Below are 24,617 nucleotides of genomic sequence, written 5' to 3'. Positions count from 1 at the left end.
AGACAGGGAGCAAAGGGCAGAGCACTAGCAAAAACTATTTAAAGATAGCTGATCAGGAGGTTATGGGTTTTAGTGTTTGTGTACTTAAGAATTTAATTCTTGCTATGCAGGTTTAACTGTTTTAACCCAAGAAAAAATGCTTTCTCAAATGAAAAAAAAAATTGTACATTTTTTCTTTTTAGATAGCTTTAGAAATGTTTATATTTGGGTAGTTGGGAGTGTTTATATTTGGATAGCTGGCAACATTTATTTTCCCAGGATCTTCTGGAGGCTCTTTAGAGAAAATTCCTTGCTCCCCTCGAGCGCGGATTGTTAGAAATGTGGACGGAGCATGTGGGAGCCCTGGACAGAGCAGTAATTCTCATGAATTCTCATGCTGCAGTTCCACAGGCTGGAAGGGACATTCACTATGGAAGTGCAGCTATAATCTTGCTAGAACAGACTTTTGTGAATAAATAGATCCTGTCTATGAAGGCAAAAAAAAACAGAGCTTGTAGGAAGCCCCGAATATTTTCCTCCCTCTCATCTGTCTAAAATACACCTTCTGCCACAGTAAATCTGATGAGCAATTTTACCCCTAATTCTGTAAAGGAGAAGTGAAATCCTATCCATTAGGTAATGCTAGCACCAGACCTCAGCCTCAGCTGTTTTTTAAACATTATCACAAACTGTCAGGAGAAGAAAAGAAAAATCCTTCTTGGCAAATATAATTTTCTTTGCTTTTGTGGATGTTTGTGCGAGAGTCCTTCAGCTTCTATGTGTTAGAGAAAAGTTTGGTGTGTGCAGAAATTTCCCTTAGTTCTCCTAAAAAAAAAGCGTTTGCCAGCTGGAACAATGCAAACAGGATGAAATAAAGTAGACTCTCAGTACATGCCTCTGTGCTTTTCTAATAACATGAAGTTTTTTGGGTGAACAAAGACTTAATACATCAGAAACAAATGGTGTGAAGGAAAAAAAAAGGTAAATTAGTTGTTCAAAGTGTGACATAGGACTGGAGCAGATGATGTGATTTGGGGAATGCAGAGCTTATGGTATGACAGTGTACTGGAAAAGATTGGCTTATTATCCTAACAAAATGAAGTACAAGAGGGCATATGATTCCTTTCTCATTGATTCATCAGGAGACCAGTATGAGGAACAGAAAAGAATTACTTATCTAAGACACCATGTTGGCAGAAGAGCAAAGGAGTATAAACTTGCCATGAATAATGATGGGCTGTAGATTAGGAAAGGACTCTGAGCTATCATTGCAATCCTGTGTTTTGAATGACCTTCCAGTCAGAAGAGAGGCAGAGGAAATAGGAAATTAAAATAATTTCAATGTGTAGTTAGAAAGTGTTCACTTTAGAATCTAAAAATTTATGTTAAAAAGTTACCATAAAACATGGAGTGGGGGATAAAATCTTCACTGTTTTTTGGGGGTGATCTTAAAACCACTGTTTGCTTCTATATTTGGTTAGTTTGGTACCTCACATGAAAATAACTCTTTCAAAATATTGAACTCAAGGCCCCCAGCTGGAAATGCACTTAGGTCTTCTTGGCAGAGGGATAATACAAGCTCCTCAAGGGAACTTTGGAGGTTCATGGACTGCTCCAGCAAGTTAAATTCTGAGTTCTTCATTTCAGCTTCTGCCATGAGTCAGAAGACAGGGGTATTTTGTGTGGAGTCTTGAAGGGTCTGGACTTGTTTAAGGCAGCAAGACTTTTTTTCTGTGTTTAATATGTGAATAATCTTTTGTCACTTGAGTAGATGTTGCAATCTGGTAAGGAACTGGAACACTTGGATATACCTCTAAAAAATGAATAAAATCAATCTTGTTTCTTGTAACTGGTTCGTCAGTGGAAATGGCATCATGCTTAATTTATACTAAGATTTCTTACTGCAGCTTCTATGGTAATAGATGCAAATTACGAAACGTGGACTTTAGCATATTCAAAAAAGGCTGTTTATTCAGTAAATCAAAATATAGGATTTCAGTTTATTTTGTCAGATATTCACAGTCAAATTTTAAATTTTGCTGAAGTTTTTAGGCAGAAGATCATGTTCTGGAAATTTTGTTATGCCATTGAGCTCATCTGATCACTCCAGTAATACTTGCTTTAATTCATGTTGTCTGCCATACACTGAAGCGAGGTGGAGCTGACCTGAGTGTTCATCAGACAACTGTAGGAGCTTTTTACCAGCTTGGGCTTGCATCCTCTCAAGTTTCCTATTTCCTTCATCTCACTAGAGTGAGTATTTTTTGGGATATAATTTGTCAGAACATCTGGATTTCTTTGGCTGCCATTAGCTGCTGCCTTGTTTGGACTGTGGAGTCTGTCTCGGGGATTTTTGAATAGTGCCATTGCAGTGACTAGGCTGAGGTGTTTGGATCTGGGAACACAGGTCCCCATTGCCTGCTCCATGTAAATGAAGAGCCAGAAGAGCTTAGGAATGCTCCAGCTGTAGCTTGCTGACAGAAGCCAGAATTTGCTTTTTGTGAATTTTATTTCACAGTGGAAGAAAGCTGGAAAGAGGAGGCACCACAAGCACTTTGAAGGGTATTTTTACTCTTCAAATTTTGCAGATTGTTCCCAGCATAAAACAGACTTCAACAGGTTCATTCCTGGGAATTATTATGGGGAGGAGGCAAGGCTAACTGGCTGATTGTAACAGCTACAGACTTAAATGTGATTTTCTGCTCTATTTCATTAAAATTATAACTGACCAAATGCTTAGAATATTCAGTACCTATTAAGACTTTAGAAGGCTACTTTGCATCATTGGGCTTTGTTCAAAAAAGCCTGAAAAATGGCAGAAAAAGCCTGTGGCTCATTAGCTTGCTACCAGTGGTCATGGATTGCAAAAATTCAACTGCTTAAAAAAACCCCAGTGGGTCTGTGCCAGTCAGCACTCATCACTGTGGGGCACTGGGATGCCTGAGTGTCCCTGTCACAGTTATACACGTTTTTCTTTGTCACTTTTTATCTGTGGCATAACCTTACGTGACAAAGCTTTCTCTGCAGAAAAAATGCTGTTTCAAATTGGTTAAAAAAATTGAATCCAGTCTCACGCTGTGTGCTGTGTTAAGAAGGTAAATAAACTCTTCCTTCCTTCCATTTTTTTCGTTGCATACACTAAAAACATATTAAAATTATTTAGATTTATGTTAAACTCAGTCTTTGCTTGGGGGATCTCGTGATTCTTCTCTCGTGCCATATCAGTTGCTATACAGCAAGTGATAGGGGCATACATATTTTCCCTACTATCTGTAGTAGGAAATATATATATATATATATATATACACACACAGGCACATATATATATATATATATATATATATATATATATAAAAATATTTTGTAAGTTTAAACTAATTAATATATAATAAAAATCATGCAGTTATTATGCAATGTTGCAGTAATTTGATAAATCTTATATTCCCTTTATTAGTTTTCATCTTTAATGAAGTTTTAACATTTATTAGTTTCGCTGCCTATCAGGTTTTCCATTGGAACTGTAGAATCCCGCAATACCACGTGCATGTCCATTTTGAAAAGATTTTCTCTTTTGTTTTATATGGACTGTAGGAAAAACTGATTGGTTTTGTGGCAGAACCCCATAACAGTTTTGGCATTTTAGGCTCACCCAGCACAAACACACGAAGCTGCAATTTGTTTGACTGGGAAATTCCAGGGAGTCATAACTCCTGGACTCTGATGTGTTTGGCATTGAAAACTAACTCTACTCTTGTGCATCTTTCACTTGCACGAACCTTCATCACACTGCCCTTTTCCCAGTGGGTTCACAGGCCTCCACTGTGGTGTAAAAAGGTAACTGTGTTGTTCTACACACAAAATTACAGGAATGGATAGATGCCAAAACCTTTGCTGCATTTAGTCCAGGTCACAAGCTGTGTTTCTTGTGTGCCTTTGTGATCTCTTTGTGTCACAAAGGTAAAGCAGTAGTGGTGCTATTCCCTGCAGGCATGGGCTTACCCCGGTTGTGAATGACCTCCCCACTCAGAGGTTTGCATTTTGCACAGGAAAACCTAGAGAGAGTAATGGGAAAACTGAAATTCTAACAGAGTAGTGGAGGTTTGGGAATAAAATCTGACTTTCTGTTTGCTTTTAGATTTTATAGTTGTTCTGGATGGGGCCAGAGGGGAAAAGTTGATTTATGACGTGGTTTTAAAAAGTGTGGCAGTTTGTTTAATCAAGAAATGCGCTGGGAGGATATTTGACCTGTCAAATCCTCTGTATTTATCTCCCATTTTTTCTCTTCCATTTTGTGGACTGGGACTAAAACTGACTCGTTTCTTATGTTTTATAAGTTTTTATGAGCTGACCTGATGTTTATAATGAGGCCTGTGTGAACACCCCATAATGATACCCCAGTAATTGCAGCATTCAGAGAGTTTGTTCGGGAACTCAACCAACAGACAGCCTGATAGTGTTCAGCCTGTACCACCCATGTATGTATTTACATACACATATGTGGCTTCTCTTTTGATAAATGTCAAATAGTAAAACTGCTTCCGAAATTGCAGATATTTGCACACACTTGGATCAAGGCACTAGATTTAATTTCAAACAAAATATACTTTGGGAAGAAGAGAGGTACGGTCTAATGTACAGTCTAATTTAAAGGGGTTAAAACCCAATGAAAACAAATAAACATAGCTGAACCAAAAAGTATTGCAAAATGCAGCAGAAGTTTTTTCTGTATTTTAAGTCCATTTGAAATTCAGGAATATGCTTTTATTATATGGAAGACTCTAGGTTAGTCAGGTGTTGACATCCCTTTCTGCTCCTGTGTTGGGTCAGAAAAGCTGAAATATGTTCTCCTGAATTGATATTTTATCCAGCAAAAGAAGGAATTAATATTCTTTGATTCTAAATTAATGTTGAATTTCCTTGATTTCAGTATGTGTAAAAGAAACATTAGCTTTCTCTTGCTGTGAAATACAACGTAGTCTCATATAAAAACGCATACACTGTTAAAAATATGAACTGCTGTTGGGTTACAAATACATAAGTAAATTATGAAAAGGAGTGTTAATTCTTACATTATTAGTTTATTTCTCTTGAATAAATAGCCATAATAATAATTATAAAATATAAATACCTCAGTTGTTGGGCCAGATGTCACTTCTTTGAGGCTGGCACATAGAGCAGCTTTTTAGCATCTTAAAATGACACAGCATTTTTGGTTTGGTGTTGATACTCCATCTTTCTTTTAAGAAACAGATTGCTCTAAGTTATTTCCTCAGCTTCAAAAGGGAAAGATGGGTATCACCAACAAGAAAATGCCAGTAATTTCATTTTCATTCAGGGCGTGAAGCATTTAAAGGTTAATTTTAGATAAAAATATCATGATTGAACATTTTATACTAGCTTTCTGTAGATTTCCAAATGCTTTGGAGTTGCTAATGTATTAGTGTGGAAAATCGAAATGTAAAATTGCATCCATATGAGGACTCCCACAGATTTCTAAAGTATGCTGTCCCTTAATAAATTAATTATAGCATTTTTTTTACTATCTCCAGGCTTTTGTGGAAAAATCAAAGTTCTCACTGTAGGAAATCAAGGGATAAGAGCTGGCTGAGAAAAGCTGTGGTTCTGCTTTGTCAAGTCTTTGTGGTAGCCTTTATATTGGTGCTTTATAACAACATGTATTTAGAATAACAAACAGACAATTAAATTATCTTTACATTAAAGGAGTGTTTCTTTTTGTGCACTAAGTTGCAGCTAGAATAGAAGAATTGAGGGTCACTTTTGAGGGCATGGGAAAAAAAATGAGTCTTTTGCAGAGAGATTTACAGAAGGAGTTTGATTATTTCTTGCCTTTTTTTCCCCTCCCTTCTCTCAGGTCCACACCAGTGTCCTACCTGACCACAAGGAACCAAGAGCAGATGTTGGGGTAAGAAATCATTTTCAGTAATTGATTTTTTTTTTTCCATCTCATTGGAAGGCACTAACACTCAGTGCTCAACAGGAGCTGAAAAGCTTTTTTAATAGCGAAAGTTTTTGGTGGAATGAATAAAATAATCAAGGCAGGAGTGGCAGTCTCATGGATTGATGTAATCCCATTCACATCTTTTTGAAAACCTCTTTCAACTGAAGCTATCCTGAGACCAGCATAACCCTGTAAAGTCCTTGCTAATATCAAGCAAGCAGTCTGGATGGGAAGTCATTTTCTGAGAGGGCTAAAACCTCATGGATAATATGGGCCCCTGGTGGGAGTGGGAAATGTTGGTCCTGCTCGAGCTGAGTAGAAGAACAAAGCTCACCTGGTGCAGGTGTCAGATCTGTCTGCAAATATGGAAAATGCCTGGAGGCTTCAATTTTTTAGCCTAAGGGTTTGACTTTTCTGCCTTACAAGGGCTTCCTTGGCATGGTTTTCAAGACTTCAGCTAGTGTTTGAAAAACCTGTAGCTTGGCAGCAAGTTCAATCTTAGTGAAATAATCAGTGTGTTTTAGCTTTCCATATAGCTATTATAGAGACTTTTCTCTTTGGCTAGTTGAGATTATTCATCAAACTACTCAAGGCGAGTGTCTTTAGATTTGTGTCTGGAACACTAGCAAAATTCCGAAGGAGCATTACTCTGCGATTAGGATTACAGCACAAATTTTGTTCTAAAGCCTACTTTTCAAACCTTTCCAAGTCATGTGGGCAAAGTTAAATTGGTTTGTAGACTGCCAGTTCAGGCCCCAGGGTGGACTATTGGTATCTGAATCAGTATAGAAAAAGTATTCTCCAGTTTGATATTAGACCCCTTGAACATTAGCATAACTCTCTTAATTTGGGTCATGGGATCATTTGAAATTTTATTTGATTTTGCACATAGCTCTGTGCTGTCAAGCAAAGAATTTCTTTTTTTCTAAATAAGCATATGAATATGAAACAGAGAACTAAGTAGAACATTTTAAGCCGATAAAATCATTCACCTTTAATTTCATGACACAGAAGAAGTAGATCTGATGCTCAGACATGTTTAGTGGGTACAATGACCAAAGCTCTTTGGCTTTATGAGAGAGCAGTGTAGTTGTCTCTTGGCCCTGGTCACTTGAGGATTCTGACTTAGGATTCTTAAATATATTTATGGTTCTATTTTGCTGCAGAAAGAAGCCCCAGGTGACCAAACCTTATATCAGTTTCATTCCAAATAGCCCTCTTCCCCTTTCCAAGCGGTCAGGTTTCAAATACAAACACTCAAATGTCATGAAATGCCAGAATAAAGGCTGCTGTGGAGAGACAGTGCTGTGGAATGCGTTCTTGCAGCATGGAGAAGGATATGCTCTTGGAAGAAGATGAATAATCTGGGCTAAGTGTGTGTGACCACAGAGTTTTAGTGTGGAAACACTCTCACACTGACTCATCCAAAGGAAGACAGAACCACCTGTGTGTTCACTCCAGCAAGGCTGTGCATCACCATGTGTTGCACCTGGATGTCTTTTTTTGTAGAAGTGCCTTTAATTTTGGCATTGAAAACTAACTGTGCTCTTTGCTTGTGTGGCTGTGTTATTTTTCTTCCTTTCTTCCTGTTCATCGCTTCCCAAATTCAATGTTTTTCCAGCCTGCCCTAGACACTCATGTCCTTGTTCCATTGCTGCTTACATGCTGCTTAGGAAATCTAAGGCTGTGCCATTTATGGGAACAAGCCTTACCTCATGACTCAGTTTATTGAACTGCAGACATGCAGTTTGCAGTTTACTAACTGCACTGTGGGTGCTTGCCCAATTTCAGAGTTGGTGTTTGAACTGTACGTTGTGTATGGAAGAAAACTTATCTTAGTGTAAAGCTTTATTGTTTGCATTCAAGCACACAACATCCTGCTGGCTTTCCTGAAAGAAAGCAGGCTGAAGGTTTGTTTTTTTTTTTACCAGAGAAGTAACTCTTCTCAGCAGTGACAAATTCTTTTCTGTTTTCCTTGAAGAGAACATTGCTCTCTGTAGGCAGCCTCTGTTGACTCAGAGCAACTTGATTCTTCTTTCATTTGTATAGCCAAGAATGTATATAATTTAGCCTGGAATTCTAATTTGCCATTCCAACAGTAAACTTAGTGTTATGTAAGAAAAACCAAACTTTGTGCCCTTCTTATTTTTTTTTGCTAAAAATTAAACATAATGTCATGATCTTCTTACAATTTATTTAGAGCAAGTGATGTTGTGTTGTACATTTGAAAGATAAATTGGTAGAAGATGGCTGTTAGTTTCTTGCCCATTGTTCCCAAGGCAAGAATACTACTGCTGGCCAAATTGACAAAATGGGATCTCAGCAGGATATGAGCAGAGGTTAAAAAATAGCCCAAGTGCAAGAGAAGATTTAACCCTTTTTCCTCTTTGTACTTTGTTATGCGTGAAGAGTGATTTTTATAGAAGAAAAAGATACAGTGGTGTAGCCTAATTTAACTTTAGGCATTCTAGTTACATTACCACATTTCTCTGCAATTTTAATGCAGTAAATAAGTTCACCTTACAATGGAAATAGAGGAAAACACTACTTAAAACATTGCCAAGAACTAGAGAAATAAAACATTTCTATTAATAAACTTGTGCTGAACTCAATTTAAGAATGCCTTCCTAGCACATACATTCATATTTTGAATACGTGGATGGTAGTGCCAATGGCTTGAGGAAAAACCATAACAAGAACAACTTTGGTATAACACTGAAAACTTAGCACTTTTTGTAATCCAGAAATTAGAAAAATAGGAAGGAACAGATGCAAAATGCAAATACTGGTACTGAATGAAAATCTTCCTGTGGCTGTACATCTTACAACCTGTTATTTTGTCAGGTTGTTAGACTGTTCTTAATGGAAATGAGAAAGGTTCCTGCCCATAAAACCAAAGTTTTTAACAGTTTACTGATAATCATGCTGCACAAAAAAAATTCTAGAGGATTAAGTATCAAACTGTTATATTGAAATGCAATATTTTTCTTTGTAGCAAAGAAAGATTTTCAAGTGTGTGAGCAAAAGAAATAACAAAAATGAATGAATATGTTATCTTTTCTTTCTGCTTTGATTTGTAGCGAAGCTTCCTGGGCTGTGCAACTTTTAGAGTGGGTGATCTGGTAAAGTCAAAGGAGCAGCAGTTGACCCTCACCCTCAGGTAAGTGTTGTAAATCAGGGTTTTTCTAAGTACTAACCTTTGGCATTTCTCATCCAAAGAATGGCAGCAGAGATAGGGAAGGGTCTGCAGCACGAGTCGAACAAGGAATGGCTGAGGGAGCTGGCATGTTCATCCTGCAGAAAAGGAGGCTCAGCCAGACCCTGTCACCCTCCACAGTTAACTGAAAGGCCATGTTGAGAAATGCAGGTTGGTCTCTTCTCCCAAGAGGTAGCAAGGGAGCTTCCCATGTGCCAGATTAGAAAAGGTCATTTTATACCATGATAACCTATGGAAGAATTGTAGAGAACTTGGCATAGGGAATATTCATTCAAAGTTTCCTTTAGAAAGGAGCATAAAATTGTCAGTTTTGTTTGGTGTGTGTGGTTTAAAGAATTAGCAGTGTACAGGTTTTTTTAGGCACGTTTAAAGAAGGTGGTCCTAATTATTGAAGGTGTCTCCCACATGAAAATGCTTGTGGTCTCCTGAACTCGTTGTATGCAGCTACACTGAGACTGCAGGGGGTGTGATACAGAACTCTAATCAGTGACAGGGTACAGACCTAGGTTGATGAACTCCAGCTTAGTGATCGTAAGAATCTGTTCTTACAGGAATTCAAGTTGTCTTCAGCTCTTTGGGATAAATTTGGTTTCCCTAACTGACATATTGAAAATTTGATCTGGAAGATTGTCTCCAACAGGTGGCACAGTAATTGACAGAACGGAAAGCTTCGGTTTCAGAGTAAATATTTTGTATCTCAGCCATCCAATTTGTAAGCAAAAAGTTAAGATGGAAAACTCATAAGAAATAGATGAAAAAATTGGTTTTCATTAATATTTTTAGTCTTGGTTGCCCTCTTTGTTCAGCTAACACTAAAATACAAATGTACCAATGAAATTTAATTTGCAGACACATTAAATGGTAGGGTTTAGTCAGTTGGATATTTTTTAAGAAAAACATCCTAACCTTTCAAAAGTGGGTTTGTTTTCTGGTTATGACTATTGGGCAGCAGAATGTCAGTAGAAATGATCCACATTTCTTTGATGGCAATTTAACCAGAGCAGTCTACTTATTTAAGCTTGCTTTCCTCTAATTACCCTGCAATATTAGTACCTCTCAGGAGGATAGAGGATATATCAAGGGACTTGTCAGAGCAATAAATTCTATTTAATTCTTGTTGATATTCTTTGGATAGGAGTTTATCAGGGCATGCCTGTGATTGAGATACTCCTTTGTTAGATTTAAAGTAGAGATTTAAGGACCCAGAAATAGCTCTGTGGTGTGCCCTGTAAAGATTGGTGTAATTATAGAATCTGCTTAATTTTTAACTGAGTTTTCTTTTTCTTTTCCTTTTTTTTAGTTATGTTTTTCCTTTATCTTTCTGAGGTACAATGGAACAATATAAAAGTGTTTTCAAAGGAGCATTCTTGTGTTTTTCTGTTATTTTGTGGAGAGCTGGCTTGTGTCTACAAATTCTTACTGCTGACACACAGTGCTCTACTTCCCTTTTTTTCTACCATTGTGCCCAAATAGTGATTAGGGACACAAGTTACAAAACCTCTGCAAAAGAAGTTTTTATTTTGATTGTCCTTTCTTCTCCATAAAGGTGTCCTAAACTGGTGGCTGAGTGTTTCTGGTAGATCTATGCAGTAATCATCAAAACACAAAAAGATTGATTTGCAGAATTACTTCAGTGTACACAACAGGTGTTGGGAGAGGAATTTAGTTATTAGAGATTTGGGATTGCAGTTTTCAATATGGAATTTATAAGAAGAGAGAGGTTTTCTATAGACTTGCATGTTTCATTTTGCAGTGATAACGCAATGTCACTTGCTTCCAGCTTTCTCATACAGTTGTGATGATGAATGGCAAAAAATGGGCTGTTGAATGCAACAGAAGTATTTTTCAGTAGGAGAATGTTTCTTAATATTGAGTGTATGATACAGTGTGTCTGATGAAAAAAATAAAATCACACTTTTTTTTTTCCTTTCTAAATAAGAGCTAGGTATACTGGTTGCTAATTTAGCAATAAAAGCTGATTTTTTTTTTTTTTTTTTTTTTTAGAAGATTGGAGGCAAATGCCTGCTGTTCTCAGTCCATCTTGTTCACTTACTTTTCCATCACTAGCTTGTTACCTTTTTTCTCCCTGGATGCCTTGGTCAGCATTTTATGGCCAGAAGGAGTAAGGTGGGCACAGATTCCTGCTGCTCGTGGTGTTACTGGCTATCTCCTTCCCTCACATTTGGGGGAACTAATACTGACCTGGGGATCCTTAAGGACCTGGGATAGTAGAGAAATCTGTTTCAAATGCAGGTGCTCTGCTGACAGGTATCAGATGAGTGCTGATCCTTGTCCCAGGGTGCCAAAAAATATCAGCAATTTTCCATCTCCATAAGCCAGGTGGGTTTTGTCCCGTGTATGGGCTTCTTATGTTGATGCTGAGTTTATTCTCTTGGCCAGATTCCCCATCCCAACTCGCCCTAAGCAGGTTGTCAAGGTGCAGTCCTTTGTTTTGTGGGGATGTGTCTCCTCACTCATGACTGAAAGCAATTTGGTGCAGGGACCGTCTTCACTGCACCGTGTGAGTGCAGAGTGCCCTTCTCAGCTTTATTAAACTACAGCAAATAAGCTGATCTCATTCTAATGCATTGTGAAGTATCCTAAAACCAATTGATTCCTTATCTGGTGCTGTGTTGAACAGTGTGTCTGTGTGAGACTTTTTACATCTCTACAAGCAAAGGACATGAGGTGTATACATAATGTGTGTGTGTGCTCAATACTGTTAGTGCAAAGTAAAATTATGCAGGGTTTTATCCTACTAAGGTATGATCACTAAGCTTTTTTTTTTTTCCCACTCCGTCACTTCTGTTTCTCTTTTTAAATTTTCTTTCAAATGAAATTTTAATCTCATGGTATTGCTGGAAAGTTTGAAATGCGTGTTTTCAAGTAGCTGAAGACTCTCAAGCACTGCTGGTGTTTTAAAATCAGTCTGACAGTTTTACCCTGGGCATTTACAGAGCTCTTTGTTGATTTGTATGCCTGTAGCATTCAAAAGAAACTTTGGGTTTGGGATTTGTTGATTTTGTTGTTGTTGCCTTTTTCGTTAAAATGTGTCTTCGTATTTCTGTGTGGGAAGATAAGAACTGGAGAAAGGAGTGCAACTACAGTGCAACAAGTCCCACTGTTTAGTTTTATTGTGTTGCATTACCTTCTCTTACAGGTAACACCTGTAACAGATTGTAGTATTAAATATGTATTAGACCAGAACAGGAGTGATTTTGAGAAGAAAATAATAATAAAAAAATATATAAAAGTGGAATTATATCAATCACTGTTTTTAAACCCATACAAAATACATATTGCTCCTTGTGCAGGCAAACAGGGCAATGCTCGTTATCATACTGAGGCCAAGCTTTTAATAATAGCACCAAGGGAAATATTTAGGATTCTAAAGAACAGGAGACAAGGATGAGAAAGTGTAGTTAGCATTTCCATTTTACTGGAGCAACAGGCCCTGTTGGTTTGGATCAGTTCATTTGCTTGGCACTTTGATCGGAACACCTTAAGCTCCTGAAAAATTGTCAGTCTCATAACCACACACTTTGGCTTCTAAAGATATGTGATTTGCTGACATCTGCTGTATTCCCTTTCTGCTGGGGATGCTGCAGTGCATTTGTTGACAGAGCCTAGTTTGGGTGCTGGTTTGACACAAGAAGGAGCAGTCAAGCCACACGGCTGTAGCAACTCCAGGGAAAGTTCTTCATTCAGAAGGCCCTTTCAATATTATTATGTATTTCTGCTCATAATTTGGACACTGAACCCTTACTGCTTTTCTTCTGGATACTTCTTAAATTAATACAGGCTTCTTCAATTGCAAAAATATCTGGAACTGGTTCATTTTTAATAGTCTCTTTATTGTCAGTAATTAATTTGGCTTAGAGCAGATGAAGTTTTACACATGTAAAATATGAAGAATTATGTTTATTTTGCAAGGTTTTATAGAAGACCAGATTTGTGTAGTTGCAAGATGAGTGTATTCTACTGAGTGCATAGTAAAGCCTAATGGTTTTCAAGGAAGATAATTATTTAATTTGAAAGCTTGGGGATAACTATTTTTTGAGACTTTACTGTACGAGCTGAACTTGTTTAATGGGTCCCTTCCAACTCAGCATATTCAATAATTCTGTGGTTTAATGATTTTATGACATTGAAGTTTTCTATGTATTCTTTTTTCTTGATTCATCACTCTTCATTTCCACTGCTCAGAAAAGACACAGTATTGCCCCACACGTATTTGTTTTGATTCTCCTTCCTCGCTGTGTTTTTGTAATTGTGCTGAACTTATTCTCGTCATTTCCTTTTTGCCTATTTTTGCTTGGTGCCTTTTGTTACCCTTTCCTCATTATTATGAAACTATCAGTTACTCTTCTTTCCTTCCTTTAAAAAAAAAAAATCTAGCTGTTCAGAAGAAGTCAGGGAGATAAACTTGGTGCTGTGCTGCCAGTGAAAGCTGAAAAAGCATTTGGTATCTTTCAGGAGTTTAAATCCTTGTTTCTTCCTACAGGAAGTCAGCAATGCTCTTCCCTCGGTGATGTACATCTAAATTATTTGTTTTTGATTAATTGAAAGTAAACTATTTATGGGGATGATAATGAAGGAATTCACCTGTAACTATACTACCATTCCCATATAGTTCAAGAAATGGGATGGATTCTGAATAATTTCTCTGTGGAGGGATTACAAAGGGAAACGTGATATTCAGATTAGCTTCACTGTTTTGGTTTTGCAGGGATTCTGTTAATACACTCTGTCCTTTCTTTGCAGATTGTTAGGAAACAAAGCCATGTACTCTGCATTGGGATTGCAGATCCTAAGTGGAATATTGGTGCAGTGTTACAGCCCTTTATCCAATGGTCCACAAAGAGGATAAGGTCTAGAATGAGAACCTGGCAGTGTTCATGGATTCATGCACCATTCATAGCACTTACCTGTCCTCAGTGTTGTGATGAGAGCTTTCATTGTCCTGAAGAAGTTGCCTCATTGTTGTTAACATTTGGTTTGTGATGGTAAATAGCCAGCTCAGTAGCGGTGGCTGCACTTTACAGAATGGAGAGGGCACTAAATATTTACTGATGTTATTCTAATTGAAAGGATTTGATGCTGCAAGTGACCCGGTGTCATGGGTTGGTTTTTTTCCCAGGACATCTGATGGTGGAAAGACAGTTGGTACCATTGAAGTCAATCTTATGAAGATGGGAGAGCTGGATGAGGGGGAAACAGACCACATCACAGCAGATGCTCAGGATCAAAAGGTAGAAACTCAGTTTATTGCACAAAGTTAATTAGAATGATCTGTTGTACCAGATGTCTAAAATACTAATTACCAAATTGGGTTAAGAACTTAAAACAAAATTTGTGGCGCAAGTGCTGTGTAAACTTATCTCCCTCATCCAAAAAAACCAAATTCATGAAGATGTACAGAGTAATATCCTAACCTGAGTTTCCTAGGCCCTCTCCTTCTTGAAGAAAAAAATAGCTTATTTTTATCTCAACTGAATATATTTGATCACTTCTGATAAAAACTGTCCAGAGAGATGCCATAAATACAGCTTCTTTTTTCCTTGGACAGCTGGTCTGGTTTCTGCCCTTGAAGTCCTGTTTATGTTGATTTTTATGTGCAATCTGTGCCCACAATACTGAAAAGCTGGAAGAATGACAGACAGGCAAAGCAAAGAAGAGGTAAATTCCCTTGCAAAGGGGCAGGTTCATCTGCATTAAATGGGAGCACACAATTTTTGCAGCCAGAATACAACAGTTCACTGCTTAACACTGTGGTGTATCCTGTTCTTCCTGAATAAAAGGAAATATTGCTACAGGGAATGCAGGATTTTTTTGTTTGGAAGTTACATATAAAACTATTTTTTGAGCAGAGGACATTATTTTCAGTATCTTTTCTGCATAGCAAAATCAGTCTGAGGGTAAATTTCACACTTTTTTTTCACTGCTTATCTCAGAGAACTTCAATGCCTTAGATGAGTGTGACCAGTTCCAAAAAAGCAACAAATGCTGTGAAATCTTCCTGACTTTGACCCATAAAACTTGCACAATATAGGCAACATGAGCTGTTTTTTTCAGCCTTCTCTTTTATTTGGCTTTTCTTCCACTGCAGAATGTGGAATGAGACTCCTTGCAGTTATTGGAGATGTAGTTACTGAGCTCTGTTGGGCCTGGGGGACACAGAAGGCTTTAATAGCAGCTTTCTAGGGGTTTCTAATACTTGTAAAGAGAGACCAGACTCATGACCAATGTATGGTCTTTAAAGGAGTCCTTGGTTTGTACAAATCAGTGGCAACACAGTCTTGGATTATATGTTGATAGTGAGGATGCAATTGTGAGAATGGTGAGTCATTGAATTAATAAAAAATAAATAAGTTTTGAACTGGTGAATCACAAAATCTGAGCACATTTTAAGGACTTTTTTGTGCTTCCTGCTTTTCCCTTGTTTAAAAATTAATGAAGGGTTTTCTTGCACTGTGCATGTGAAAACTGCTTTGTCTAAAGAAACCTCTTCGAAAGTATGGAACTTGTCAAAAATGGTTTTAAACTAAAGTGCCTTATTTTTATAGTAAAACGTATTAAGCTAAACTATTACTATCTCTCAACATTTCTGCCATAATACTGGTAGGAAACATTTCTGTTTTGTTATGGAACAGCTGATCATATTTTTTTCATTTTCTTGGCTATAATTCTGATTGTGTTTCAGTATCTTGGAACAGAAATATAAAGAAAAATGTAAATTCTAAGTAAGACTTTGGAAGTTTGTATTATTATCACTCATGGTTTTCAGCCTACCTTTTATAAACTGCCATGGATTTATCTCAGACCCCCTGAATGTGTCACATCTGTATTGTATTTTTTTGCAGTGTGCATTGGTTCGTGAGTGTACAGCCACTGAGGGCATAAGTGGGAAGGACAACCTGCCTTCCTTAAATGCAGGTAAGAATTCCAATATCTGTAAGAGACAGCTCTTGCAACTCCACCTCTGGTCCTGTAGAAATCACACAGATTCGTGGCAGAGCTCATCAATGTCTCTTCAAATGCTGCACAGATGTTCAAGTTCAATATTTTAGTGTTTTATACATGTTTGGCATTATCATTTCACGGAGAAGTTTGAATAAGTGTGTGTCAATTGCGCTTTCTGAAGCAGTGCTGAAATCTCCATCTCCTGCATCTTTACTGTTCAGTGATTTTCAGTGACTAAAAATCACTGTCAGTGACTTCCATGGGCATGGAATTACCATCATTAGTTTCTGTTGTGTCATTGCACGGCATTCTGTAAAATAATTCTGCATTATTTGTAAGTGAATACCCAGGACAATCAATCTCTCTCATTCATAACTGGTGAAGTGGCAGTTTCAGATTGATCTGGAAACTGTCTGTCCTAGAATGAAGGGAGCTGTTGGCAAGGCATTCTCAATTCTAGGCCAGCTTGGGCTTGAGTGCATGGTGTTAAACTAGATCTGTTTTTCTTTCATTATCTGAGGAGTATTACATGCTGATGTGCTGTGCCATAAAACCTTTATTAGCCCGAGTTTATGAATCTCCATTACTCGGCAATAACAATGTCACAAATAAGTTATATGGGTCATCTAAAACCACAGCACTGTCAAGAATTCTGTGTTTGCTACATACCGTTGAGGAGGAATGTTACCAAACTTTTACAACTTTTTAAAATCTTTCTTGAAACTTTTTAATCTGATTTCTCTGATAGGGCAGACTTTCTGAATCTGCTTTGCAGTCTGAAGGAAGCCCTAAAAACTGCCAAAAATTAAGTTCTTCCATATGTGTGTGAATATTGCATTTTTTTTCTGTGAGTTGTTGAGATTAGATCAGAATCAGAAAAAATATGTTCTAGAGAAATACCATTTATTTTCATCAATTCAAAGTGAGAAAGATGTTAATTGAGAATTTCTGAATGTGCCGGAGCTACATCCGGCTCCAGAAATTCCTGAACTGGAAATAGCTGGAGGCATGGAGGGTATCCTGTGTCTCCAGGTGTGTATTTATGGCTTTTCTTGGGCACAAGATACAGAGGCCAGGTGAAGGATTTCATCTAGCCCAGTGCAGTTCTTTGGTTGTGATTCTGTATGTCATCCAGATTAGTGAGACTTGAAGAAATGACATTTCTGCCAGAGAACGATGCTGATTCACAACAGATTGTTTTCTGTTTGTTGCCTCCCTTGTATAGGTCTGATTGGGGTTTTTTGTTGACTTCTTTTGTATAGGAAAATGCTGTAGGTTGTGAATATGTTTTGTTGGAACTTCCAAGGTAGATGTCAGTTTTAGGAATATTGAAGTCTCGATCAATTTGTCAAGAATATTTCCATGTGATTCTACAGTGTATCTAGGCAGCGTTTTCACATTTGTTATTGTCATATACAAACACAATATAAAACCAAAGCCCACCCAACACTACTCGGGTTTATAAAGTTATAAAGTCAAACACACCTTGAAGAGCTTTTTTTTTTTTTTTTTTTGTCATTTTTTGGGTTGTCAGGCTTTTTTTAAAGAATTGAGGGGAAAGAGGTGCATATGCAAGAAATGACAGCATGCAGGCTATTGGGAAGAGTTTGCACTCACAGGAAGTTTTTCTCAGATAAATAATTAGTCTTCAGTCTGTTTCCTGTATTTGTGACTTTCTCTTCTCGTGCAGCATCACCTCCACTTTCCTGCTGACATGCTGTGCTCATACAGAACTGCCCCCAGAACAGTACGTTTTCCATATACATTCATATTTAGTTGACGTGTATGCTGCTGTAAAGCTTTCTGGTATTTTCTTGTTGTTTATCAGGCCTTCAAAATGATGAAACTGAAAAAAAAAGCTGCCTCTGTGAATCCTTAAGCTTGTAGGCATAGAAGCATGCTGGCATTCTTGTGAAATTTAAATCCTAGGATAGGGAACTCTCAGCCCTCCAGTGAGTTATGAGATGCTTGTTGAGCGAGTGGGAATAAGCAGTGTGTTTCAGAGCCTTATCACTATTGCTTCTATACCTCCAGAGACTGAATTTACGTCTCAAAATTCAGTTACTTATTTATAATGCTGGAGAGTTTGCCAGTTGTTTACATGTAAACAAATTGCATTCTAAATTAAAAAAGAAAGATAAGAAAAGTAATTGAAATTAAGCAAAATTAGGAAAGCTTTAATTATTATTCCTGAGGTAATACACATCATATTCCTATGCTACAAAGAAAGATATAAATAGGAACACTGTTAGCAAATTAATATATGGCAAAGATATGCTTTGATCTGTGTTCAATAGGGAATGAAAATAAAACCAGAGTATTCAATCTTTTATTATTTTTATTGTACTTTCAGGGGAAGCAATGTGAAGGATATTGCATGGAATAAAAAGCACAGAGGTTCTTCATATTAAAAATGACAATGTCCAAAAATATTCATGGGTAAATATATGGCATTGGCTTTCAGGCTTGATGCTGTGGAGAAAAGCTTTTAAAACAGAGTTTTCTCTTTTTTAACCACTGCAGTTCATGTGGATTTTGGGTTTTCTTCAATGCCTCTCATGATCACTGTCTGAGTACAGCAAGGATTATCTTTATGAAACTTCCACTCATTTTAATCACTACTTTTTATGAAAACCAATTCTAGTCTCACCCTTCTTATTGTACATGCCCTCTAGAATTTGGTTCTAGACAACTTGTTACAGGTAGAAATTAATTATTGTTGCAGTTGGAGGGGAAGATACTTCTGAGATTTTTATGGAGTTGCATGCCTTCAGTAGTTCTGTTTATAAGGAAAAAACATCAAGTACTTATGCAGCTTTTATTGGCCTTAAATCTTAAGCTTTAGCAATACTGCATATTGGGATTATTTGGGAAAAATGCCCAGGCTTTTTTTGACTTTGTAAATGAAATTTTCTTCTTAAACCCATGGATTTGACCATTTAAAAAACTTACAACACACTTGAGATTATCCCCATCTGAAAATTCAGACCTGAATCAAAGACCTGAAGATGAAGCCAGTACCTGGAGAGGAGTTTAATAATTCTAGCCACAATAAAAGTCACAACTTTGAATCCATATTTTTAGTGTTCTTTGTCCCTTGATGCAGTTGTGATGGGTTTTCTGGGCTTTGTTTTACTTTGTGATGGTGGCAACATTGGGGAGATGGGAGGAAAGAGATTTTTCAGATACATATTTGCATTAGGTTCTCACAGATTAATGTGCATTTTTCAGTGTAGTCGATTCTGAGTGTGAATTTAAGGGCTGCTCTTGGAAAAAATCCCTTGATAAACTCCTTAGGAAGTAGATATAAAAAGGTAAAATAAAGAATCTTTTGTGTCAGGGGCATCATCATTTAAAATGTCCAGGTAATATGCTGATCGGGGGGCACAACAGAAAAAACAGTACCAACTCAAAATTATCATCTGGTTTGGCAGTTTTCTGTTTAAGGCCAGACTTGAATTAGCCCTTGAATTAGCCCTTAGTTTCCTGAGGTTTGAACATTGAGATATTTTGGGTATTGATAGTAAAGAAAAATTGCTCTTTTTAATATGTCAGAGAAATTAAGCATCTCTTTCGCTTATTTCACAATACTGAGTGAAAATTTAGTTTTTGAAAGTAAAATCACTAAGAACTAAAGGCAAAATTACTCTAAAAAGGCTCATAAAATGACAATAAAATGGCAAGAAGTGCTTATAATGTACTGTAATTAAGAAATAGTTGGCTTCTGATTGTAAAGGCGTAAATTATAACATCTGTATTGTCTCACCCTTCCCAAGAGATTGAAAATAGAATAAAAGTTTTTTAAGACTCGGTTGCTCCATCTCTGGATCAGAAAAGGGCATAATCCAACAACAGTTTTTCATCCAAGATTGCTGATGAAAGACATCTCAGTGGAGTGATGGGAATATAGAGCAGTGCGACCACTTAAACATTGCTCCTTTCTTCGGGTTGCAAGCAGTGGGTTTATTATCAGTGTATTTAAATCTCTGGTCTTCTTTTAGGCCTTTCCTAAAGGATATTTGTTAAAAATCCTGATTGCTTAGATAGACAAGGCAGTTTGGGTACCTTTTATTTTTAATTCTCTATAAATCAGACTACATAAACATTAATGGTGTCTGTGAAATGTCTGTTAGTAGCTGTCACTGTTAGTAGCTGTCACTCATTCCAAGTCAAGTGATGTTCTTATGTCACATTGCAATAGTGATCTGAAAACTGTGTGTGTAACATATCGACAGGGCTGTTACATTTATTTCTATGTAGTGGCAGTGTCTTGACCCCATCAAAGTTCCAGGTAACTCTAATATGTTCAAGTTTCCTTTAATGCAGAAGCACACCTCCAATTTGCATTAATGATTTGTGTGTGCATGTCCAGGGGAAGATGCAGCTGAACCCTGAGTCCTGTGCAATTTATTGGAATTGTGAGTGGTGCTGGCAAGCTGTGGTGGTGGCTGTACTGAGTTCATTGTTCATTTGTGCTCTCTGGTTTTCCTAACTCCAGCTGAAATGCAAGAAAAGAGAGTCTGATTGACATTCTCACTACTTTGAAGACCTAAATTCAAAAGTTAGCTACTCTGCTGGTAAAATGCGATTTATTGATGTACTAGTAATACTTTGCCCTCCACATGCTGGTATAAAAATGAAATAGATATTAAATGTTTTTAGTGGAATTTTAATGATACTAAAATTAATTTTGTAAGCTAGGGGGAAATAATATAATAATTATGCAGGTTATTGTCATAAATGTTTGGACTCATATAAGCACATGAAAGCAATGATATTATTTTTGCTCTTTGCAGTGTTGAGAAACCCTGTTTGTAAGTTGTATAGATTCCCTACTTCTGACAACAAGTGGATGCGGATCCGGGAGCAGATGGCTGAGACCACCCTCTCCTTCCACGTTCCTAAAGAACTAATAAATCTGCACATAAAGGAGGACATGAGAAGGTAAGGAAGAGGCAGCAATATAAATTATATTTTTCTGACTTTGAATCATGCAGACGAGGAGCTAAAATATATTTATTTGTAGTATGAAATGGGCACTTTTATAGCTGCTAAGAATTTACAGCTGTAACTGAACAGAATTGATTGCTCAATAGGACTCCAGTGACCTCATAAGTTCTGAGCAATGAACTGTGCTAAAGTGCAGTCATGGCTTTAAACCTGTTAGCACCACCGTTTGATTAACAATTTAAATATTCTGGAACATTAGCATTTTATAAAGGATCAGAAAATGACAGGGGGCTGAGCAACATTGTGCTGTGTTTGGCTATGTGTCTGGGTAGAGTTAATAACATAGACAAACATTATGCCATGAAAAATGACAAGTTTATAGTGAATAAAGGAGCAATGAGGATAAAATGGACATTCCTTTAGCTAATCTAAATTAGTTGGCATAAGAAAAGGATTCCAAAGTAATGTTTGTTTGAAACCCTAACGTTTGGCCTCATAACCCAGAGAGATATCTGAGAATCATAACAATGTGTATGGCCTGGAGAAAAAGGAGAATAGAGAACACAGGTGTCCCAAAAGCCTTTGAATGTCCAATTTGCCATTGCAGTGATTAAAATGGAGCCTGTCCTTGAACCCTTGTAAGCTGTGCTGATAAAATTTGGGGAAACATCTTTTTAAGTAACCCAGGGCTACCCTGAAGACAGTGCCTCCTTCTTCTTCCAGCGATAATGGATGATGTAGAAGATATTGCCTCCTTCCTCATGCAAGTTACTTAACACATAGATGGGCAGCTGGTCTCATGTGTAAGAGTGATGCTGGGACCCAGTGCTGCATTCCAAAGCCATCCTGTGCGCTTTGAGGAAATTCCTTCCTGTTGTGTCACATCCCAAAACAACCTGTTGTGGCTGTTTGTTCTGCAGTATCAAGCTTCTTTTCCTTTTTTTATTTACCCCATCTGTTGCTTCCCTGTGATGTTTATATGCCAATAGAACAGCATGTGGGAGGCTGGAATCTTGATTTTAATAAAGTCACTGGACTGATACATCCTTATGCATGGTGATGATGGGTTATAAAATTCCTATGAATTGTTATAATAGTTTATTTTATTCATTTAGTACTGTGTTTAGGCATTTATGGCCTCATCTTGTTTGAGAATACTTATGGGCAAGGTTTTTGCAGTAAGCAATAAAAATAGATTATACTGAGTCTCACAGTTCATGCACTTCCCATATTTTCATTTGCCTCATGGGTAAGTGCCTTTTAAATGTTAGAGGATTACTTGAACCACTTTTACTACTTCTGCATTATTCTCTCCAAAGGCATAATACAAGTAATAGCCCTTGTTGTTGTATCATATTATAGAATTCACCTCCCTGGACAAACTCCTAGTAAGAATTCACCATGGTGGGGTTTTCTCTTCACCAAAATAAAGATTTGAAAAAGAAACAGAAGTAACAGTGGCACAAAGATTGAGATAAGTGCCTCTGATTTTCCTGACTGCCGGTGTGGTTGAGCTGTTCAAGCCTAGTTGAAAGTGTGGGTGTGAAAGAAAGAGACCAAGTGATTGATGCAGTCTGGAGGAGGAGATAAGACTAACCAAAATGAGCAACACTATGTAGAATACCAGCAGATGGTGGGAACAGGAGCATCTGTGTCATCTACCATCATATAAGAGTGTGAGTTGGAGCTTCTGCTTTGTCTGGCCTTTCTTTTTCAAGAAAAGCAATTGTGGAGATGTGTGTTCTTGTGGAGTCCTTACACTTGTAGTCTAGTAGAACGTGTGAGGAGGATGCTGCTATATTCGGTGTGGGCTCAAGTATTCTTCTCTGTGTCTTTTCCCCTCTGTTAGTATAAAAGGATAAATATTTCTGTCTCAGAAGCCACTTATCATACTCAGCCTGTTTCATTTTTTTTATTGTGGCTTCAATATAGTCAGGCCTGAAGCAATTATCTATAAAAATGTGCCAGTAAGTGTTAATGCTATTCAGTATTCATTAAAAATTGTAGTTTAAATTCCCTTTTCTCGCCATCTTGAGATTGATTGTCTCTTGATAAAACTTCAGTGTTCATTGTTAACCAAACCCTTTCATTTATTGACATGATGCTTTGAAATTTGTAACTTCTAACAGTATTTGACTTTATTTTAACTTTAAGGGAAAGAATTTAAAGCAGGAATGGAAGCAAAATGATCTTAAAGTAGGAAGGGAGAAACAAGTTAAATTTAGCTTATAATTGTCTACACTTTTGTATAATAAAAAGTGTAGTGGATAGAAATTTAAAAGGAACTTAAAGTTTTCATCTCTTAGGAACCATATAAAATCGTATCATGGCTTTGCAAATCCCAGTCTATTCTCCTCACATGCATAGGAAAAGAGGCTTTAAAATAATTTTAAATGTATTTGTTGCCATTTTTGGGGTGGGTAGTTTGCTCATGGGGTTCTGGTGGGGTTTCTTTTGTCTCTTTTTTCTGCTTTGTTTTCTCTTTTTCTGTTTCTAAACAACTGTTCAGGGCATGCAAAGGTAAGCACAACTCACATTGAAGTTTTTAGTTGCCTGTCGGGTCAGGCTCACCAAAACTTGAAATAATTTTGGGAAATTCTGTAAGGAGACAAAAATTGCAACTGTTTTCAAGAGAGTCTAAAATGAGATTATTAGTAGAGAAAGAAAAACATGCCTTTTTTTTTTCTTTTTTTTCTTTTTTTTTTCTTATTGACTCCTCCGTAATAATTATTTGCCTGGTTTGGAAACAACAGAGTGAAAAAGCTATGAGTATTTTATTTCTGGAGGGAATGTTATATTGTTTGTCTGGAGTTTATTGCCTATATATCACAGAAGCATATCTTGTAGCAAAGAAAAATGAGAGTAATTTTATCTGATTCTGTTCTTTAAAAAAAAAAAAAAAATTGAAGTGGTTATCCATACATTTTAAAGTGAACTTTGTTAGGAAGAATAATTCCTGTGCTCCTTTCCTTAGAAGCTTCTAAACTTCCATTATGTATGAATGATTGAGTCATATCCCAAAGCTATAGTTTATATTTACTCCAAAGCTCCTGTTTGATAAATATTCAGAATTTTTAAGCTGTTACAATATTACAGAAGTTTTGCAAATATAATCTGCAGAAATGTCCCCTCTTGTTTTGAATCCTGCTAAGCTCTTTGCTTCTGATGTGTTGTAGTGTGTTTTTAAGTTTCTTGTTTTGTTCCCCCATTTTAGGTATTATTCTCTCCCTGTTCTTTGTAAGATGGTTCTTCCCCCTCCAGTTTTCCCGCCACAGAGTCTTTGGCAGTTATGTTACCACGGTTACCCCTGCCCCCCTTATTTGTCAATCTCCCAAGTTACATAACTGCTCCTCCCTTATCCCACCATATAAGTAAAGTTTTCCTCCTCCCTGGGCCCAGTCAATCACCCCCCACTCCTCCCTGCTTTCGAGAACATTCTTCTCTCTGGGGGTCATAGTTGGCTGGCGTCCCAGGGCCCCTCCTTTGTTCTATGTTTATTGGATAAGTTCTTGTGTCAGTTTTCTTATGTACCTCCCCACATGTTCCCCT

General features: G+C 37.2%; 1 protein-coding gene across 1 annotated transcript in view; it reads left to right on the top strand.

Annotated features, from left to right (window-relative positions):
- Nucleotides 1–5,863: 5,863 nt before the first annotated feature.
- Nucleotides 5,864–24,617, top strand: part of LOC128933540 (inositol polyphosphate 4-phosphatase type II-like) — a gene marked incomplete at its 5' end in the record, with an annotated part of 97,131 nt that continues 78,377 nt past the window's right edge. The window contains 5 exons of the mRNA XM_054270542.1: nucleotides 5,864–5,902; nucleotides 9,019–9,098; nucleotides 14,296–14,407; nucleotides 16,019–16,091; nucleotides 20,915–21,062. Coding sequence (XP_054126517.1) covers nucleotides 5,864–5,902; nucleotides 9,019–9,098; nucleotides 14,296–14,407; nucleotides 16,019–16,091; nucleotides 20,915–21,062 — 452 coding nt within the window. The remainder of the gene's footprint in view (nucleotides 5,903–9,018; nucleotides 9,099–14,295; nucleotides 14,408–16,018; nucleotides 16,092–20,914; nucleotides 21,063–24,617) is intronic.

Source organism: Melozone crissalis, unplaced genomic scaffold (genome assembly GCF_028551555.1).
Source record: "Melozone crissalis strain CALT ecotype California unplaced genomic scaffold, PUWL_Pcris_2 ptg000010l_1, whole genome shotgun sequence".
Taxonomy (NCBI): domain Eukaryota; kingdom Metazoa; phylum Chordata; class Aves; order Passeriformes; family Passerellidae; genus Melozone; species Melozone crissalis.
The sequence above is the reverse complement of the archived record's forward strand: the minus strand, read 5'-3'. Positions and strand labels throughout refer to the sequence as shown.